This window comes from Nyctereutes procyonoides, unplaced genomic scaffold (assembly GCF_905146905.1).
Source record: "Nyctereutes procyonoides isolate TBG_1078 unplaced genomic scaffold, NYPRO_anot_genome, whole genome shotgun sequence".
In the NCBI taxonomy this organism is placed as follows: Eukaryota; Metazoa; Chordata; class Mammalia; order Carnivora; family Canidae; genus Nyctereutes; species Nyctereutes procyonoides.
The window spans coordinates 51,346,627-51,362,293 of NW_026575052.1; the positions used below are offsets into that span (position 1 = coordinate 51,346,627).

Consider the following 15,667-nt stretch of genomic DNA (forward strand, 5'->3'; position numbering starts at 1 on the left):
TTACAAACCCACAGCTAATATTCTCTGAAACCAGGAGCAAGACAAGGATGCCCAGTCTCACCACTTTTATTCAAGACAGTATTGGAAGTCCTAGACAGAGTAATTAGGCAAGAAAAAGACATTAAGGATATCCAAATGGAAAGGAAAAGGTAAAACTGTCTCTATTTGAGGATTACATAATTTTATATACAGGAAACCCTAAAGATGCTGCCAAAACAGACCCACAAAAGACCCAAACTGTTAGAATTAATCAATGAATTCAGTAAAGCTGCAGCCTGCAAAATCAATATACAAAAATTGATTGCATTTCTATACACTAACAGTAAACTATCAGAGAAATTAAGAAAATATTTATAGTTGCATTGAAAAGAATAAAATACCTACGAGTAATTTTAACCAAGGTGGTGAAAGATCTGTACACTGAAGATTATAAGACATTGATGAAAGAAACTGAGCAAGACAGGAATGAATGTGAAGACATTAAGACATTCCACGGTCATAGTTCCCAAGGAATCTACACATTCAGTGCAATCCCCATCAAAATTCCTATGGCATTTTTCACAGAATTAGAACAAAGAATCCTAACAATTGTACTGAACCACAAGACCCCCAAAAGCCAAAGAAGTCTTGAGTAAGAAGAGCAAGGCTAGGGGCACCCGGCTCCCTGATTTTGAACTACATCATAAAACTAAGGGAATGAAAGTGGTGTGGCTTTGGCAGTGAACAGAGAGATCAGTGGACCGGAGAGCCCAGAATTTGGCCCGTTCTCATCCGGTCAGCTAAAACGGCGAGGACACACATGGGCGTGGGAGTCCCTTCAATGCAAATAAACGGCCGTGAGAAAACTGGGCAGCCACATGCAGCCAACCCACTATCTCAGACCACACTTAAAAATGAACATGAAAAATGTGAACATGAGGCTTGAAACCATAAACTCTGAGAAGAAAGCAAAGATGCTAAGCTCCTCAACATTAGTCTCAGGAATGATTTTTGGGTCTGAGACCAAAAGCACCAACCAACAAGTGGGAGCACATGCACATTAAACTAAAAGACAGAGGAAACCATCAACACCATGAAAAGGCAAATTAGAGATGTCTGCATATCATCTCCCCAGTAAGGGGTTAATATCAAAAATACATAAAGAGGGTGCCTGGGGGGCTCGCTCGGTGGAGTGTCTGCCTTTGGCTCAGGTCATGATCTCAGGGTCCTGGGATCCAGCCCCACATCAGGCTCCCTGTTCAGCACAGAGTCTGCCTCTCCCACTGCCCCTCCTCGTCGGCTCGTGCTCTCTCACTTCTTCTCTGTCAAATAAATAAAATCTTTTAAAAAAATTAAATATATTTTATTTTATATTCAACTCAATAGCAAAAGAAAATATTCAATAGCAAAAACACAATCTGATTTAAAAAGGGACAGAGGAATTGAATAGACGTTCCTCCAAAGACGACATTCCAATGGCCAACAGACATGTGAAGAGATGCCAGCATCACTCATCATCACGGAGATTAAATCAGAATCAGAGATATCACCTCACACGTGTCAGGACGGCCGGCATCTACAGGATGGGAAACCACAGGTGTCGGCAAGGACGCGGAGACGGGAGCCCCCGTGCACGGCTGGCGGGAGCGCATGCTGGTGCGGCCACTGCGGGGAACAGTGTGGAGGGGCCTCGGGAGGTTGGAACTAAGCTGCCCTACGACCCTGCAGTTCTGCTTCTGGAGATTTATGTGAAGCAAACAGAAACACTAACCTAAAAGATACCTGCCCTGTGTCCGCTGCAGCACTATTCACAGCAGCCGGGACACAGACGCAGCCCACATGTCCATCCATGGATACGGATGGATAGAGACGACGCGCGGTGCGTCCCCTGAGTATCAGCCACCTAAGGACTGCAGTGTTGGCACGTGTGAGAGATGGTCGACGTGAAGGCCTCATGCAGAGCCAAAGAGGAAACCAGGACGCAGGACCTCACTTATTTGTAGCCTCCGGAAAGCCAGCTCGCAGACACAGAGACCAGCCTGGGGCGTCGGGGAGGAGGAGGCACGAACCTCCAGGTCTAAGTCGCGAGATGTCACGCAGAGGCTGCTGACTGCGGGGAACGCTAGGTAATAGTAACGCTCTACTGTCCACTTGAAAGGTGGGAATCGGACACGACGTCCCAGCAGCTCGTAGAGGCTTACCCGGGTCCGACCTGGGAACACGGCTACGGAGACTCCGCGGTGGCGCGAGCCTGCAGGACAAGGAGGCAGATGCGGGCACCAGGTACGCGGCCCAGGGCCAGGACGCGGGCACACGGCGGCCGCAGCCCAAGAACACGCCCCATGCACGGCGCACAGCACAGAAGCAGCAACAGGGGCTTCCCAGTGCTCTGTGAGCTCCCGCGGCTGGTGCTGGGGGTACCTGGAGCCAAGGCAAGTCCCCGACCGCAGAGAAAGCCCGGGGGCGGGGGGGAGACAGACACACAGACACCGTTGTGAGGGCACACGCGGCCAAGGACAGGGAAGCCACAGGTGGCCTCCAGGGCAGGGGAAGTAGGGACTCGAGGCCAGGAAAGCGGTTCCTCAGCAGGCCTGACGGTTACTGAAGGTGGTGGGATGCCTGGGGCTCAGGGTGCGAGGTCGCTGTCCTGGTGCGTGGCGGCCAGAAGGCCGTCCCAGGGGCTGCGACAACCTCCACCTGCCGCGCCGCTTCCCGACTTGCCGTCCCAACTTGCCCGGCTGCGAATGCGGTGACCTGGATCCGGGGGAAGCTACGCTTGACAGCTGAGGGGCCCCATGCGGCCAAGAACGGGCTGCTCGGTCCGCCGGAGAGAGACACGTGGTGTGGGGAGGGTTCCCACCTGTGCGTCTTCTCTGCGACACCTGACGGTTCGAGGTTCATGTACTTAGAGTCTGTACATGTAGAGCAGCTCCTACAGTCTTCCTCCCTCGCAGCGGCCAGCACCGTCCCTCATGCCCCGGTGACCCACTGTCGCGAGTGGGGAAGCCACTGCTTCTGGCCTCTCACGGTGAATGCCGAGACAGCCCACAGCATGTGCCTGGCGCAGGGGAGCAGACGCAGAGACGGAGCGCGGGGCTGGTGGCGCCTGGGCACACGCATGCCCACGCGTCCAGAGGCCTTTGGTGTGCCCCCCACAGCTCTGCTCGTCGTCACCCCGCAGAAGGGCACGTCTTCGTTCCTCAGGGGACGGCGGCTGACGCATACCCTCAGCTGGGGATCAGGGCTCGTCTTCGGTCTCCTGCCTTGAAGGCAGGGAGCCGGGCTGCGGTCTGTGCCCCCCGCGCCCCGCCGAGCGTTGCGGGCAGACAGGTGAGTGTGCACGCGGGCAGGAGCTAGAGCTCCCGCAGGTGGCAGGTGAGCCCCGCCAAACAGTCCGCAGAGGAGCAGCCACGCAACCGCGCCAGCTCCAAGGCTGCCCGCGGCCGGAGGGGACACTCACGACTCTGCCACCTGAGTAAAGCCTACCTCGACAGCACAATGTGAGGACCAGCTCTTGCCTCACGTGGCCGAAGTACTCCATACCCACTTAGAATCACCCAAAGATGGGGCACCTGGGGGGCTGTCGGGGAGGCTCAGGTCATGGTCGAGGGCCTGGGATGCAGCCCCGCGTTGGGCTCCTGCTCTGCAGGACGCCTGCCTCCCCCTCTGCCCCTCCCTCCGCTCATGCACACTTTCCCTCCCTCAGACGCTCGTTTCCTTGCTGACCCCACATTTGTTACGGGTTAGCAGCACACCGGGTCTAAGGAAGCCTCTGCTTCTTCTCAGGACTCAGTTCCCACCACAATGATGTTTTTCCCCACAAGGAAACCAAACAAACAAAATCTTTCTTTAAAATTACCCCAAAATGTCCTAGAATGATGAAGCCGTGAGACGTATGCTCCTGAACCTCAAGCCCATCTCCGTGCGGGGTGCAGGGGTCATGACTGAGTCTGTGGCTGGTACCCACGGGGCCCCATCCCCCTAAGGCCGGGCCCTGCATCCCTGGGTGTGCCACCATCTTCCTGACCCCTACCGCCACCGCAGAAGCGTCTTTCCTGCTGCCGGGCCAGCGTGCCACTGACATGGAAACAAACCTGAAACGCAGACAAAGCTCATCTAATGTCACACGTGCAGACACGATAGAAGCCGCTTTGGTCTTTGACTTACTGGCTGGATTCTCTGCAAACCACCCGACCACGTGCTTCCTCCCGGGCCCAGCGAGCTACCCCCACAGTTCACACATGGCAGCGATCGCACGGAATCAAGCACCAGAGATAAGCCTGTGCCTCCCACCTCTTCCCAGCATCACTTTGGAGAGAGACTGTCTTTCCCGAGGGATCCATGTCCACGAGTTCAGACACCATTTCTTGACCCATCCTCACGGGAGGCACGACTTTCAAGACAGACTCGCCCACTGGTTTCCTGACCTACCTCTGATTTCCTCAGGGAGCACTAACAAGGAACAACTTCTCATGTTCACACCAAGCACCTCCCCTAAAACATCTCCTTTCGGGCCTCTTTTATGTCTGCACCAGACACGTAAATCCGTGGGAGGCAGCGAGCCCGCGCAGCAGTGGCCACCATGGAAGGTGAAGGAAGCGCAGAGAATTACCGTAGGTGAGGATGTACAGGGGCTTCCCGTTGGTGTCCATCGTGGTCAAGCACGGGGCCTTTGGGGAGATGGTCCCCCACCGCTGCAACGCGGCCTCCAACGACGGCGGCCAGTTGGTAACCACGCCCAGCTGCTCCCCACGCATGGCCAACATCTGCGCCCCCTCTGGCTTCGGCTGGTTCGGATCTGGTTGTTGCACTAAATACACATGGACACAAAGTTTAAAAAAAAATACATCCATGTTAGCACACTTTTTAATTCTTTTTACAGAAAGTAAGACTCTTACACAAGTTTACTAGTGGACAGAAATCGTGCACCTGCACTTTCCTAGAACCAGAGCCAGGACCTACATGGCCTCACCACTTAATCCTTGCACTTTACAAGACAACGTCGGGACGGGGTTTGTCAACTGACAAATGCACCGCGTATTTCAACGTGCCTAGAGTCTGCGGCAGCAACGCCTCTGCTTAAAATACTGATTGGGGCCTCTGGGTGCCTCAGCAGTGGAGCGGCTGCCTTCAGCTCAGGGTGTGACCCCGGGGTCCTGGGATCGAGTCCCACATCGGGCTCCCTGCAGGGAGGCTGCTTCTCCCTCTGCCTGTGTCTCTGCCTCTCTCTGTGTCTCTCAGGAATAAACAAAATCTTAAAAAATAAAATAAAATACCAGTTATCAATACACGCAAGTGATTCTGGACTCCAGAGCTCACATCCTGCTAATCAGGTTGCCTGTGCCCACGGACACATCAATTTGAATTTGCAGCAAGTACCACGAACAACCAGCAAGAGCACATTCTCTTGTGTAAAACAATACATGCCCCAGGACGCAGTACAAAGTCTTCCCAACTCGAGTTGGAAAGACCACTGCTCATGTCTGGAAAAGGTTCCTCTCCCTCACGGTTTGTGAGTGACGCTCTCCTCTGCGGGCCGGGGAGCCAGCCGGTCTTACTTGTACAAACAAGAGAATAAAGGGCTTGGGTGTGACGTGAGCAGCAGGATCCTGTTCTGACTCGGTTCACACGCAGGGACTCCTGCGTCTGTCCAGATGGCAGGACGGGAGCCAGCCACACTCACTCTGCGCCCCTCGGAGTGCGCAGGTTGCCCTGAGCACGGTTTCCTGGGCTTCCCTGTACTTCTGCCCCCGGGACGGAGGACCCACACACCCGCTCTGGTATCTACGTGGCCGGCCAGCACGCAGCCCATCCGCAGGGGCCCTGGGGGGCAGGACCCACGGTCTCCGGGTAGGTTCCCGTCTTCAGGGGATGCCAAGATTGCTGCCCTGACGGGTGACCCGGCCTATCGGGCCCGCCACGACGGTGTGTGGTATCACGCGGGCCCGGGAATAATGGGGTGGCAAAGGGCTCGGTCACCTTCCAGCAGTTCTTCAAAGTCATCCACAAAGAACTCCCTCAACGGCGGCCGCTTCGGTCGCTTGAGGGTGTTGACGAGCTGCTGAATTTTTGCTGACACGCGGCTACTCACTGGCACCCCTGGAAAAGAAGCATGGACACGTGAGCCACCACACCTCACCCGCTAAACACGCGTGTGCAGCCCCACATCGAGGGGCCTCCAAGCGCCACCCAGGAGCCCCAGGCTGGGGCTCGTCGGGGCGGCCACCACGGCGGCAGGGGGAGGCTGACCTCAGGCTGGGCCCGCCCAACCTGGCCCTCCTCACTCACCGACCCCGTCCCTGCTCCGATGGGTCACCGAGCCCACACGGCAGGGAGGCCTCCCCAAGTCTGTCTCCCCATCGGGGCCAGGGCAGGCTGCCGACACATCAGGTTCAGGGGGACGCTGGGGGTCCCTGCAGGCCTGTCCCGTCCTCTCATGGTACCGATGCCCCTGCCCCGTGACTCTGTCCCACCCCCGAGTCCACAGGCAAGGCAGCCAGGAGAGCAATTTAAAAGCTCTAAATTCAACATTCTGGGTCACACAGATCACCGGCACGTGGCACACGTTCACACGTAAGACGAAATTCCACTTTGTAATGTACTTCTTACTCATAACAACAAATGATCATCTTGGAAATTGAATACATGACATGGTTGTTGAAAAGAAGCTGAGGTCTGACATTTTTAAACCACCCAAACTAACGAGTCCCCGGAGCACCAGGGAGCCAACGTCCTCGGGGGACAGTGTGGCTCTGCAGGGATGTCGCTCCGCGGAGAGGCGCTCCGACACCTGCTCCCGCCCATGCCGGCTCTGGAGGCCGCAGTGGGCAGGGCCCTTCGGGGGCCGCCACCTCCACTGACAGGTCAGAGCAACAGACTCTGATTTGGGCCCAATGTAACGGAGCTCAAGGAAGCTTTTCTATCAAAGAAAAACCATTTTCATAGGTGGCCTCTGAAGGCTCTACGGGCGCTCTGAGATCGGGATGTCGATTATTTTCTTGTTGTGAACACACAAGCCCCAGAGCTGTGACCGTCTGTGCCCCGCTTTCTGCAGCGAACCCCAATGGAGGGACGGAGGCGGTCTCCGGAGGCCGCTGGCCCTCGGCATCGCCTGGAGCGTGGACATGGCGGGGACCACACGGGATTTCACCGGGGGTCAGAGCTCAGACGACAAGGCCGCTAAATGGTGACGAGGAGGGACAGCGGCCAGCTGACGGGAGGGGAACTCGCAGGGAAGGCCCAGGCGGCTGCATGAGCTCGGGGAAAGCAGGCACACTGACCTGGCCCGGGGCTCTGACCACAACGAGGGACACGTGCCCGGGGGGGGGTGGGGGGCCCACACTGAGGTCACGTGGCCATCTTCGAGGAAAACCGCGCCTCGTGTCCCCTGCGTGGCCAGAGCATTGAGCTGGGGCAGTGGGGGTCCCGGTCAGGTCGTGGCTCCCCGAGGGGCAGGCAGGGCAGCCCCACTGCTGCATCATGGCCCCGGGTCATTCTTCCCATTTGGAGAACAAACCCTGTTCCCTCGGGTCCAACGCCACCCCAACCACTATGCTGTGCGGCTCTCCGGGCACCCCTGGCGCGGCTACCCGAAGTGCTAGCGCTTCACGCTCCTTTCCTCGCTGACCCCACATTTGCTCAGGATTAGCAAGCACGCCGGCGTCTAAGGAGGCCTCTGATGCTTCTCAGGACTCAGTTCCCACCATGCTCATGTTTTTTCCCACAAGGAAACACTTTTGGCCAATAACCTGAGTTTTGGACCCGGGGCTGCCCCTTTTGGGTAGCTGTGTAAAGGGGGTGACTGACCGGGTCCACCATGTGCCCAGGAGGGGCATCGACCCTGCACCGGGTAGGATCCAGGGATGGGGAGGGGAGGGGCGGGGAGGGGCAGGGTGAGCAGGGTCCAGGTTGGGGTCTAGGACGGGGAGGGGCAAGAGAGGGGCGGAGTCCAGGTTGGGGTCCAGGGCAGGGCAGGGTGCAGGGCGGGGTCCAGGGTGAGATGGGACAGAGGTGGTGGGGTCCAGGACAGACGGGGCAGGGTCCAGGGCAGGGTGGGGTCCAGGGTGAGGTGGGGCAGAGGGGATGGGGTCCAGGATGGATGGGGCAGGGTCCAGGGCAGGGTGGGGTCCAGGGTGAGGTGGGGCAGAGGGGGTGGGGTCCAGGACAGACGGGGCGGGGTCCAGGGCAGGGTGGGGTCCAGGGTGAGATGGGGCAGAGGGGGTGGGGTCCAGGATAGACTGGGGCAGGGTCCAGGACGGGGCAGTCTGGGGTGGGCCGGGGCGGGCCAGAGTGGGGCGGGGTACAGGGTGGGGTGCAGGGCAGGGTGCAGGGTCCAGGGTGGGGTCACAGGCGCTGTGTGGTACCGGCTGGGCACCTACCGTCGCCGGTCTCCATGAGCTCCGCGTTGCCATACTTGGGCGCTGTGCGCGAGGTCGTGGAGCCCTGTGGCCGCTCCACCTGGATCGGGTGCTCTGAGGTGTAGGTGGTCACGTCAGGAGGTGCGGAGTGATTCTCTGTAAAGAAGCAAATCAGTGTCCCGAACATCATGATGGTTACTCTACTGGCTCCATGGGCGCCGCGGCCTCTAGACGGAAGCACGTCCTACCATCCCGCCGCGTTGGGGAATCACCGCAGCAGGTCTCTGAACCGGGTTTTCAGAGACGCGGTGAGTTAAGTGCTCGTTCGTCAGACTGATTTCCCATCTGTCCTAACAGGGTTGGCGGGGCCGATTGTGGGGCCTGCACGCCAGCTGTGAGCACTTCCGCAGGTTAGGGGTTGTGTCCTAGCTGTGCCCACCACCCCCAGGTCGGGGGGTTGCGTCCCAGCTGTGCCCACCACCCCCAGGTCGGGGGGTTGCGTCCCAGCTGTGCCCACCACCCCCAGGTCGGGGGGTCGCATCCCACCTGTGCTCACCACCCCCAGGTCGGGGGGGTCACGTCCCACTGGGCGTGGCCCCTCCAGGTCATGGGGGCATCTTGGCCTCTCCACACCCCCAACACCATGGATCCCCTAACGAGATGCAGGAAGGGCGCTAAGCGGCCGTGATGGGGGTGGGCACCCGGGAACACCAGCGCGTGACCCAGTCCTCACTGACAAACGTGTTTACGACCCAACCGTACAGGCGCCATGTCACACACCAAGACGGCGGCCCTTCCCTCCGCGCTGTGAGCATCCCTCACGCGGGGAGACGGTTCTTGTCTTTGAGGAGTTTGTCAAGCCAGATGACCAAGGTGGTTTTGTGCCCTAAGCTGTGACCCTGGACGTCCTACCACTAACTGGTTCCCTGATGCTCAGGCAGCAGCCCGTGAGGTTCGTGGCCACAGACCACGCAAGTGTGTGAGCGGACAGGGGCCCCAGCAGCCTCCCCCCACGGCCTCCTCCCCCGAGGGCCTCCCCGGAGGTGGCCCTGCCGCGCACACCAGGTGTTTTCAACTCTGAAACCACTTCAGAAGGCATGAGAGGTCAAACGGGGAGGTCAATGGCGTGAGCGCACCTCCCACAGCCTGAGGCAGCAGCAGGCCCAGCGTCGCCCCTCTGACCTCCGCCGGGAACCCACTGTCGCGGACTCCAACCTCGCCATTCCACGGGTCCCCACAGAGGTCACCGGGGCGACCTGAATGTAAGTGGTGTCCTCCCAAGATGAGAACACAGATGTACAGAGGGACGGCGTCCCCCCACCAGGACGGTGGCCTCAGGACGCCTGCGTGCCCACCCAACCGTGGACCCCAGCCTCCAGGACGGGGACGGTGAGGCCCGCAGTGTGAGCCCCGGCCGGGCGCCTGAGACGGCGGCTGGAGCACTCGTACCCCCTGTGAGGGCGACTGCCTCCATCTCAGCTCAGATCTCAGCTCAGAGGGCAGCACGGGTGAAAGGGCGGGGGGGTGGCGAGGGGGGCCGCTTCACCGGGGGACCGTGAGGTGACCTGGACCTGCAACACCGTCTCCACTGCCTGTCAGCCCACGCGCTGTGCCGCCCAAGAAGCAGCGACCCGGGTCTCCTTCCCCAGCACGAGCCACACCCCGACAGGGCAGCTGAAAGGGGGTTCACTGCCCTAGGGTTCAACTTGGGTCGACCGTGAGTCGTGCTGTGGCCGCATCATCGGTGGCGGCTGCCGGGCCTTGTGCGGAGAGGCCGCAGGGCCACATCTGCCCCCAGGTTGGGGCAAGAACGACTCCGTGCGTCTGGTGGCAGAGCCGGGAACAGCGAGCCCTTGGTGGCTTCGAGGTGCCTTCCTAAGCCACATACCTGACGTCTCTTCTCAGAGTTGCGGCTCGGCCGGGAGGCAGGCCAGGCCACCCAGGTAACAGACGCTGTGGCATTGCTCGCCGACGGCAAGGAAGCGTGGACATCAGTAGCAGGCGCTCTCCCCAGCAAGAGCTCACTGGTCCTGTATCGGTCCCCGTCCTTTCAAACTGAAGGAAAACACGGCGGCCCCCTCCCGCCACCCGCCGGGTCACCTCGGCTGCACCCACCGCGCTGCCCTGTGTCAGCGATGCCGCGGATGTCTGCTCCTGGCAGCTCCTGGCCGCTGCCGTCCAGCCGCCTACGATGGGGCGCCCAGGCTTCGTCTCGTCCTCGGACACCCCTCCGGGCGTTCTCGCCAGCAAAGCACTGGTTTGCACCCCGCCTGGACGCGGCTTCCTCCACGACTGTCGCAGGCGGCAGCTGGTCCCCGGCTGAATCTGGAAACCCCACTTCCTAACCCGACCCTGCAGCCGCGTTCAGCTCCACGGGGCTGACTGTGGCACTGAGGTGACCCGACGCCAGCGCCTGGCAAGGTGCAGCCACGGAAGGACAGACACTTCCCCAGGTGAGCAGACACAAGATGAGGGAGGTGAGGGACACGTGATGACCCCGGTGAAAGGCCTCTGCCTCCGACACTGGCTGAGCAGCTGCGTTCCCCGTGGGCATGGGGATCCCCAGGTTTGGGGCGACGGAGCCCACGCTGAAGCCGGTTAACTATCCATCAGGCCCCAAATAATGTCCAGAGAAGAGGAGGAAACATGGTTTTTGTACATGAAACCACGTGTTGAGGCCTCCTAAGGCAGTGCAGTGTGCTCACGGGCACCAGGGCTCCGCTCACGGGGATGGCCGCACCCCGAGGTCACTGCCATCACTGCGGACAGGCAGCAAGGAGAGGGCTCTGTGTGCCACATGCTCGGCTGGCCCGCGTGCCCAGCTGCTCCAGCTGGGGGCCTCCCACGTGGGCTGCGAGCAGGTTCCTTGGGGAGTCCTGGATACGAGTCGGACATGACCCTGACGGAAGGCCCCGGCCTCGAAGGGATCCGTGCATCAGCTCGGTGCTGGGGACGCAGCCTGACCGCTTGGGGCTCGGGGCCGTCCTCCACACAAGCTGACGAGGGGTGGGGACCCCCAAGTGCGCCTGCCGTCCCAGCCTGGGAGCCGGGGGAGATCGTGCTCGCTGCTCCCTCTAGGCCAACCATCCGCACGCAGGAACTTGAGTGCCTGGCGGTTCTGCACAGCCATGCCCCGGTCGTGCTCTGACCTCTGGCTGCGCGCCTCCTACCCTGACCTCTGGCTGCGCGCCTCCTACCCCGACGCCGCAGAGTCCCCCGGACACAGGACAGCCGGTCTCAGGGAGGACGTGCTAACATCACAACAGGAAGCTTCAACTGCCGATAACCGCCTCTTGATTGTCATGCCGACGGGGTCACATTCCTGATGACAGCTCCAACCGTCCTGCAGCCGCCACAGACGGCTGACCCGCGGGGCCGGAGGCGGACGCTGCGGCCCTTAACATTGATGCAGCGTAGGGCTGCGCTCTCTTGGGTTACAGGCCGGCCACGGAGCAGAGACCAGAAGAGGACGACCCGCCACAGCAGGTGCCCCTGCAGCCACATGTCTGCCCCGTCCCGTTGACCACCGACGCCTGGGCTCCCGGCGGCCTCAGTCTCCCTGCTGCAGAGCAAGGGACCCGGCGCTCTGGCCCCCAGAGGATGTCCTTACCGTCAGGCCCGCGGCCAGACCTTTGGGTTTCCTTGCACCTGTTTTCCCCGGATGTGGAGAACGTGCCAGGAGCTCCGAGAACGAACCTGTGACACTCCTGGCTAGAAAGGTGTAAACAACTCGGTTACAACTTCCTGACTTGAATGTACATAAGTGCTGCCAACGGCAGTGAACAGGTGCACGTCTCCAGTGCGCACGGGCGTGAGTGCACAGCCGGCCCGTGCTCCTGCGGCAGGAGGCGCTCTGAGGAGGACAGGCTCAGACGCTTCTCTGTCCAAAAATCACTCCTTTGATTCTAAGAATAAAAACCAATGAAGTTTTGAGAGCTGAAAATCCCAAGAACGTTTCTGAGAAGACACGGAAGTCGACCTGCGTCCTAATGGCACCGAAGGAGCAACAGGGCTCACCTGGAACGGCATTAGGGAAGGACGGGAGGGGTAAGGCCGGGCAGGCGCCGGGGCGCAGTCACCAGAGGCGGCGGTCTTGCAGCACACGGGCGTGGACACACGGGAGCCTCAATGCTCCTGCGGGACAGCCTCTCTGACATGCTGGCCTGGGGCACCGGCATGCAGGTCAGGAGGGCTCTGGGGGGCCGTGATGGATTCGAGGGCGGGAATCGCAGATCCACGTGTTCGTGAAGAGCAGGTGGCCGTGAAAATCGTGCGAGTGCATGAAGTCAGCAACACGTGGGGAGATGGAGCAGGTCAGGGGCCCCCAGCGGACAGGCGGGAGGGGAGGCCTGAGCCCTTGGGGACACCCGAGCTGGGGGGGCCTCCCAAGGCCCAGCCCCGCGGGGAAGGATGAGCACGGCCCCCAGGAACATGGGTGGTCAGAGCAGGCCCCCAGCAGATGGACCGAAGGGCAGTGCCGTGTTCGTGCCCCCGAGGATCTGCAGCTGTCAGCTGTGTTTACGTTCACCCGCCTCGCAGCAGAGACAAGGAGACCCTACAGCATCAGCTGGTGGGCACGGTGACACCGCACACCACGGTCCCTCACGAGTCCTAAATCTCTCTGCAAACAGCAGCTACCCTACGACCTCTGCCAAGAGCGATGCATCCCCCATGGACGCGACCCTGAGGTGACGGCATCCCAGACACACTGTCAGCGGAGGGGGACCCGGGCCTCACCCAGGGCCTCAGCCTCACCTGGGGACCCAGACCTGGCCTGGGGACCCTGACACCTGACCCGGGGATGCAGACCTCACCTGGGGACACTGGCCTGACCCGGGGACCCTACCTGGTCCAGGGACCCTGACACCTGACCCGGGCATGCAGACCTCACCTGGGGACCCTGACCTACCCGGGGACCCTGACCTGACCCAGGCACCCAGCCCTGACCTGGAGACCCAGACACCTGACCCTGGACCCTGAACTGACCCGGGGACCCTGACACCGGACCCGGGGATGCAGACCTCACCTGGGGACCCTGACCTGACCCGGGGACCCTGACACCTGACCCGGGGATGCAGACCTCACACCTGGGGACCCTGACCTGACCCGGGGACCCAGACACCTGACCCGGGGACCCTGACCTGACCCGGGCACCCAGCCCTGACCGGAGACCCAGACACGTGACCCGGGGATCCTGACCTGACCTGACCCAGGCACCCAGACCTGACCCAAGGACCCCTGACCCGGAACTGACCTGGGGACCCAGACACCTGACCCGGGGACCCTGACCTGACCCAGGACCCAGACACCTGATCCAGGGATGCAGACCTGACCCGGGGACCCAGACACCTGACCCAGGGACCCAGACACCTGACCCGGGGACCCTGATCTGACCCAGGGACCCTGATACCTGACCCAGGGATGCAGACCTCACACCTGGGGACCCTGACCTCACCTGGGGACCCTGACCTGACCCGGGGACCCAAACACTTGATCCGGGAACCCTGATATGACCCGGGGACCCGGACACCTGATCTGGGGGACCCTGACCGACCCGGGGACCTGGACACTCGACCCAGGGACCCAGACCTCACGTGGGGACCAGACCTGACCCGGGGACAGACCTGACCTGGGGCCTCACCCGGGGACCCAGGGCTAGAAAGCGAGACGGAGGCTCCAGCATCAGTCCATCCGCTGGACGCACAGGCGGAGTGTAAGCCCATGACCTAGGTTCATGCTCAGCCCCCTGCCTGGGAGGCGTCCGCCCAGAGCTCCACTTCCAGGTGGTAACCGATGCCTTTTCCTGCCATGCTTTCCACAAATGAGCCTCGAGTCTAGAGCCGTCCGCTGGCTTCCTACTGGGGTGACGCTGACACAGGGCGCCGGAATCTAACCCTCTTTTCCACGTGCCTCCAGCATGTTACACGCACAAGGTTCTGCATGAACACGTCCCAGGAACAATCTGGATATGTTCGCGAACATTCTGGTTCTCGCTGGAACAAGGGCCTGCAGCAAAGGGATGGCATCCTGCCTGTCGTGTGGGGGTGACGGCCCATGGGGCTCAACCGGTGACACCTCAGGACGGGAGGGGTCGGGGGCCTCGTGTCTAAGGGCCACACACCCCGCGAGAACGGTGAGCTGGGCCTAAGGAAGATGTGGCCTGAAGGGCCCTCCCCGAACGCGGAGCTAGCCTGACCACAGGGTGCGCGTGGGCCCCACGGAGGGAGTCCCCCGGAAACCCACAGCAACGGGGCTTTTGCGCCGCGGACTGTCCGACAGCCGCGCTGCTGCAGCCGATTCTCCTTGTCCTCTGCGGTCTGCGACCCCGGGCTTCACTACCGAGCGGAGCAGCGCCATCCCCGGCCCCGGCGGTACCTCGGCCTGAGCGGTCAGGCGGCGGGGTGGCTCTGGGCGCCACCACGCGCACCCTCCCACGCTCATGTGCTCCCCGTGCTCCCTCACACACGCTCACATGCCCCCTCCCACACACACGCCCCACGCGCTCCCTCCCACACACGCTCACACACTCCCTCACGCGCTCCCTCCCACTCACACGCCCCACGTGCACCCTCCCACACACTCACGCTCCCTCCCACAGACACTCCACACTCCCTCACGCACACGCTCCCCATGCTTCCTCACACATGCTCCACGCGCTCCCTCCCACGCTGCACACGCTCCCTCACAAGCTCCCACACGCTCCCACATATGCTCACATGCTCCCTCACACATTCACATGCTCATACACGATGCCTCACACGCGCTCCCTCACGCTCACATGCGCTCCCTCACTCACGTGCTCCCTCACACGCTCACGTGCTCCCTCATACGTGTGCACATGCCCACCCACTTCTGTACCCAAGACTTCGGATGGTCTCAACAAAAGCTCAAATGTTGCCAGTTCTGTGACATCATCTCTTTCCACAGAAACTGTCATTCTCCTTTATTCCTTGTTTTATTGGATCTTCCACTGCTTTCTTTCAGGATTTTTCGTATTTATAGAAAGTTTCTAGATATTCTAGGAACGTGCCCTTGTGTCCAGTGAGGAATGACTGCAGCGTCGCTCACTGACGCTTGTTCAGGCGGCACTGAGACAGCAGACATGAGTCATGCGACCTTTTATAGTCTGGATAAATTTAATTCTCCAGGCTGTAATTTCCTCTAGGTTTCCACACGAAACGTCATGAGGGAGAACCAAGGGCAGTGATTAATTTGTCCAAAATGACATGTTGCTCTTGGGAAGATTCTGATACTTCCTTAAAGTCAGCGCAACTGGACGGCTGGGCGGCCCAGGCCGGAGTCAGCGGCAGAGGTGGGGGCCCTGTGCCCGA

The 15,667-nt window shown here is 60.6% G+C and overlaps 1 protein-coding gene across 3 annotated transcripts in view; it reads right to left on the bottom strand.

The window, feature by feature from the left end:
* Nucleotides 1–15,667, bottom strand: part of DIP2C (disco interacting protein 2 homolog C) — a 250,527-nt gene that overhangs the window by 105,532 nt on the left and 129,328 nt on the right. For all 3 annotated transcript variants that reach the window (XM_055331973.1, XM_055331972.1, XM_055331974.1), the window contains 3 exons: nt 8,358–8,492; nt 5,959–6,078; nt 4,592–4,789 (listed from right to left, as the gene is read on the bottom strand). In XM_055331973.1, coding sequence (XP_055187948.1) covers nt 4,592–4,789; nt 5,959–6,078; nt 8,358–8,492 — 453 coding nt within the window. The remainder of the gene's footprint in view (nt 1–4,591; nt 4,790–5,958; nt 6,079–8,357; nt 8,493–15,667) is intronic.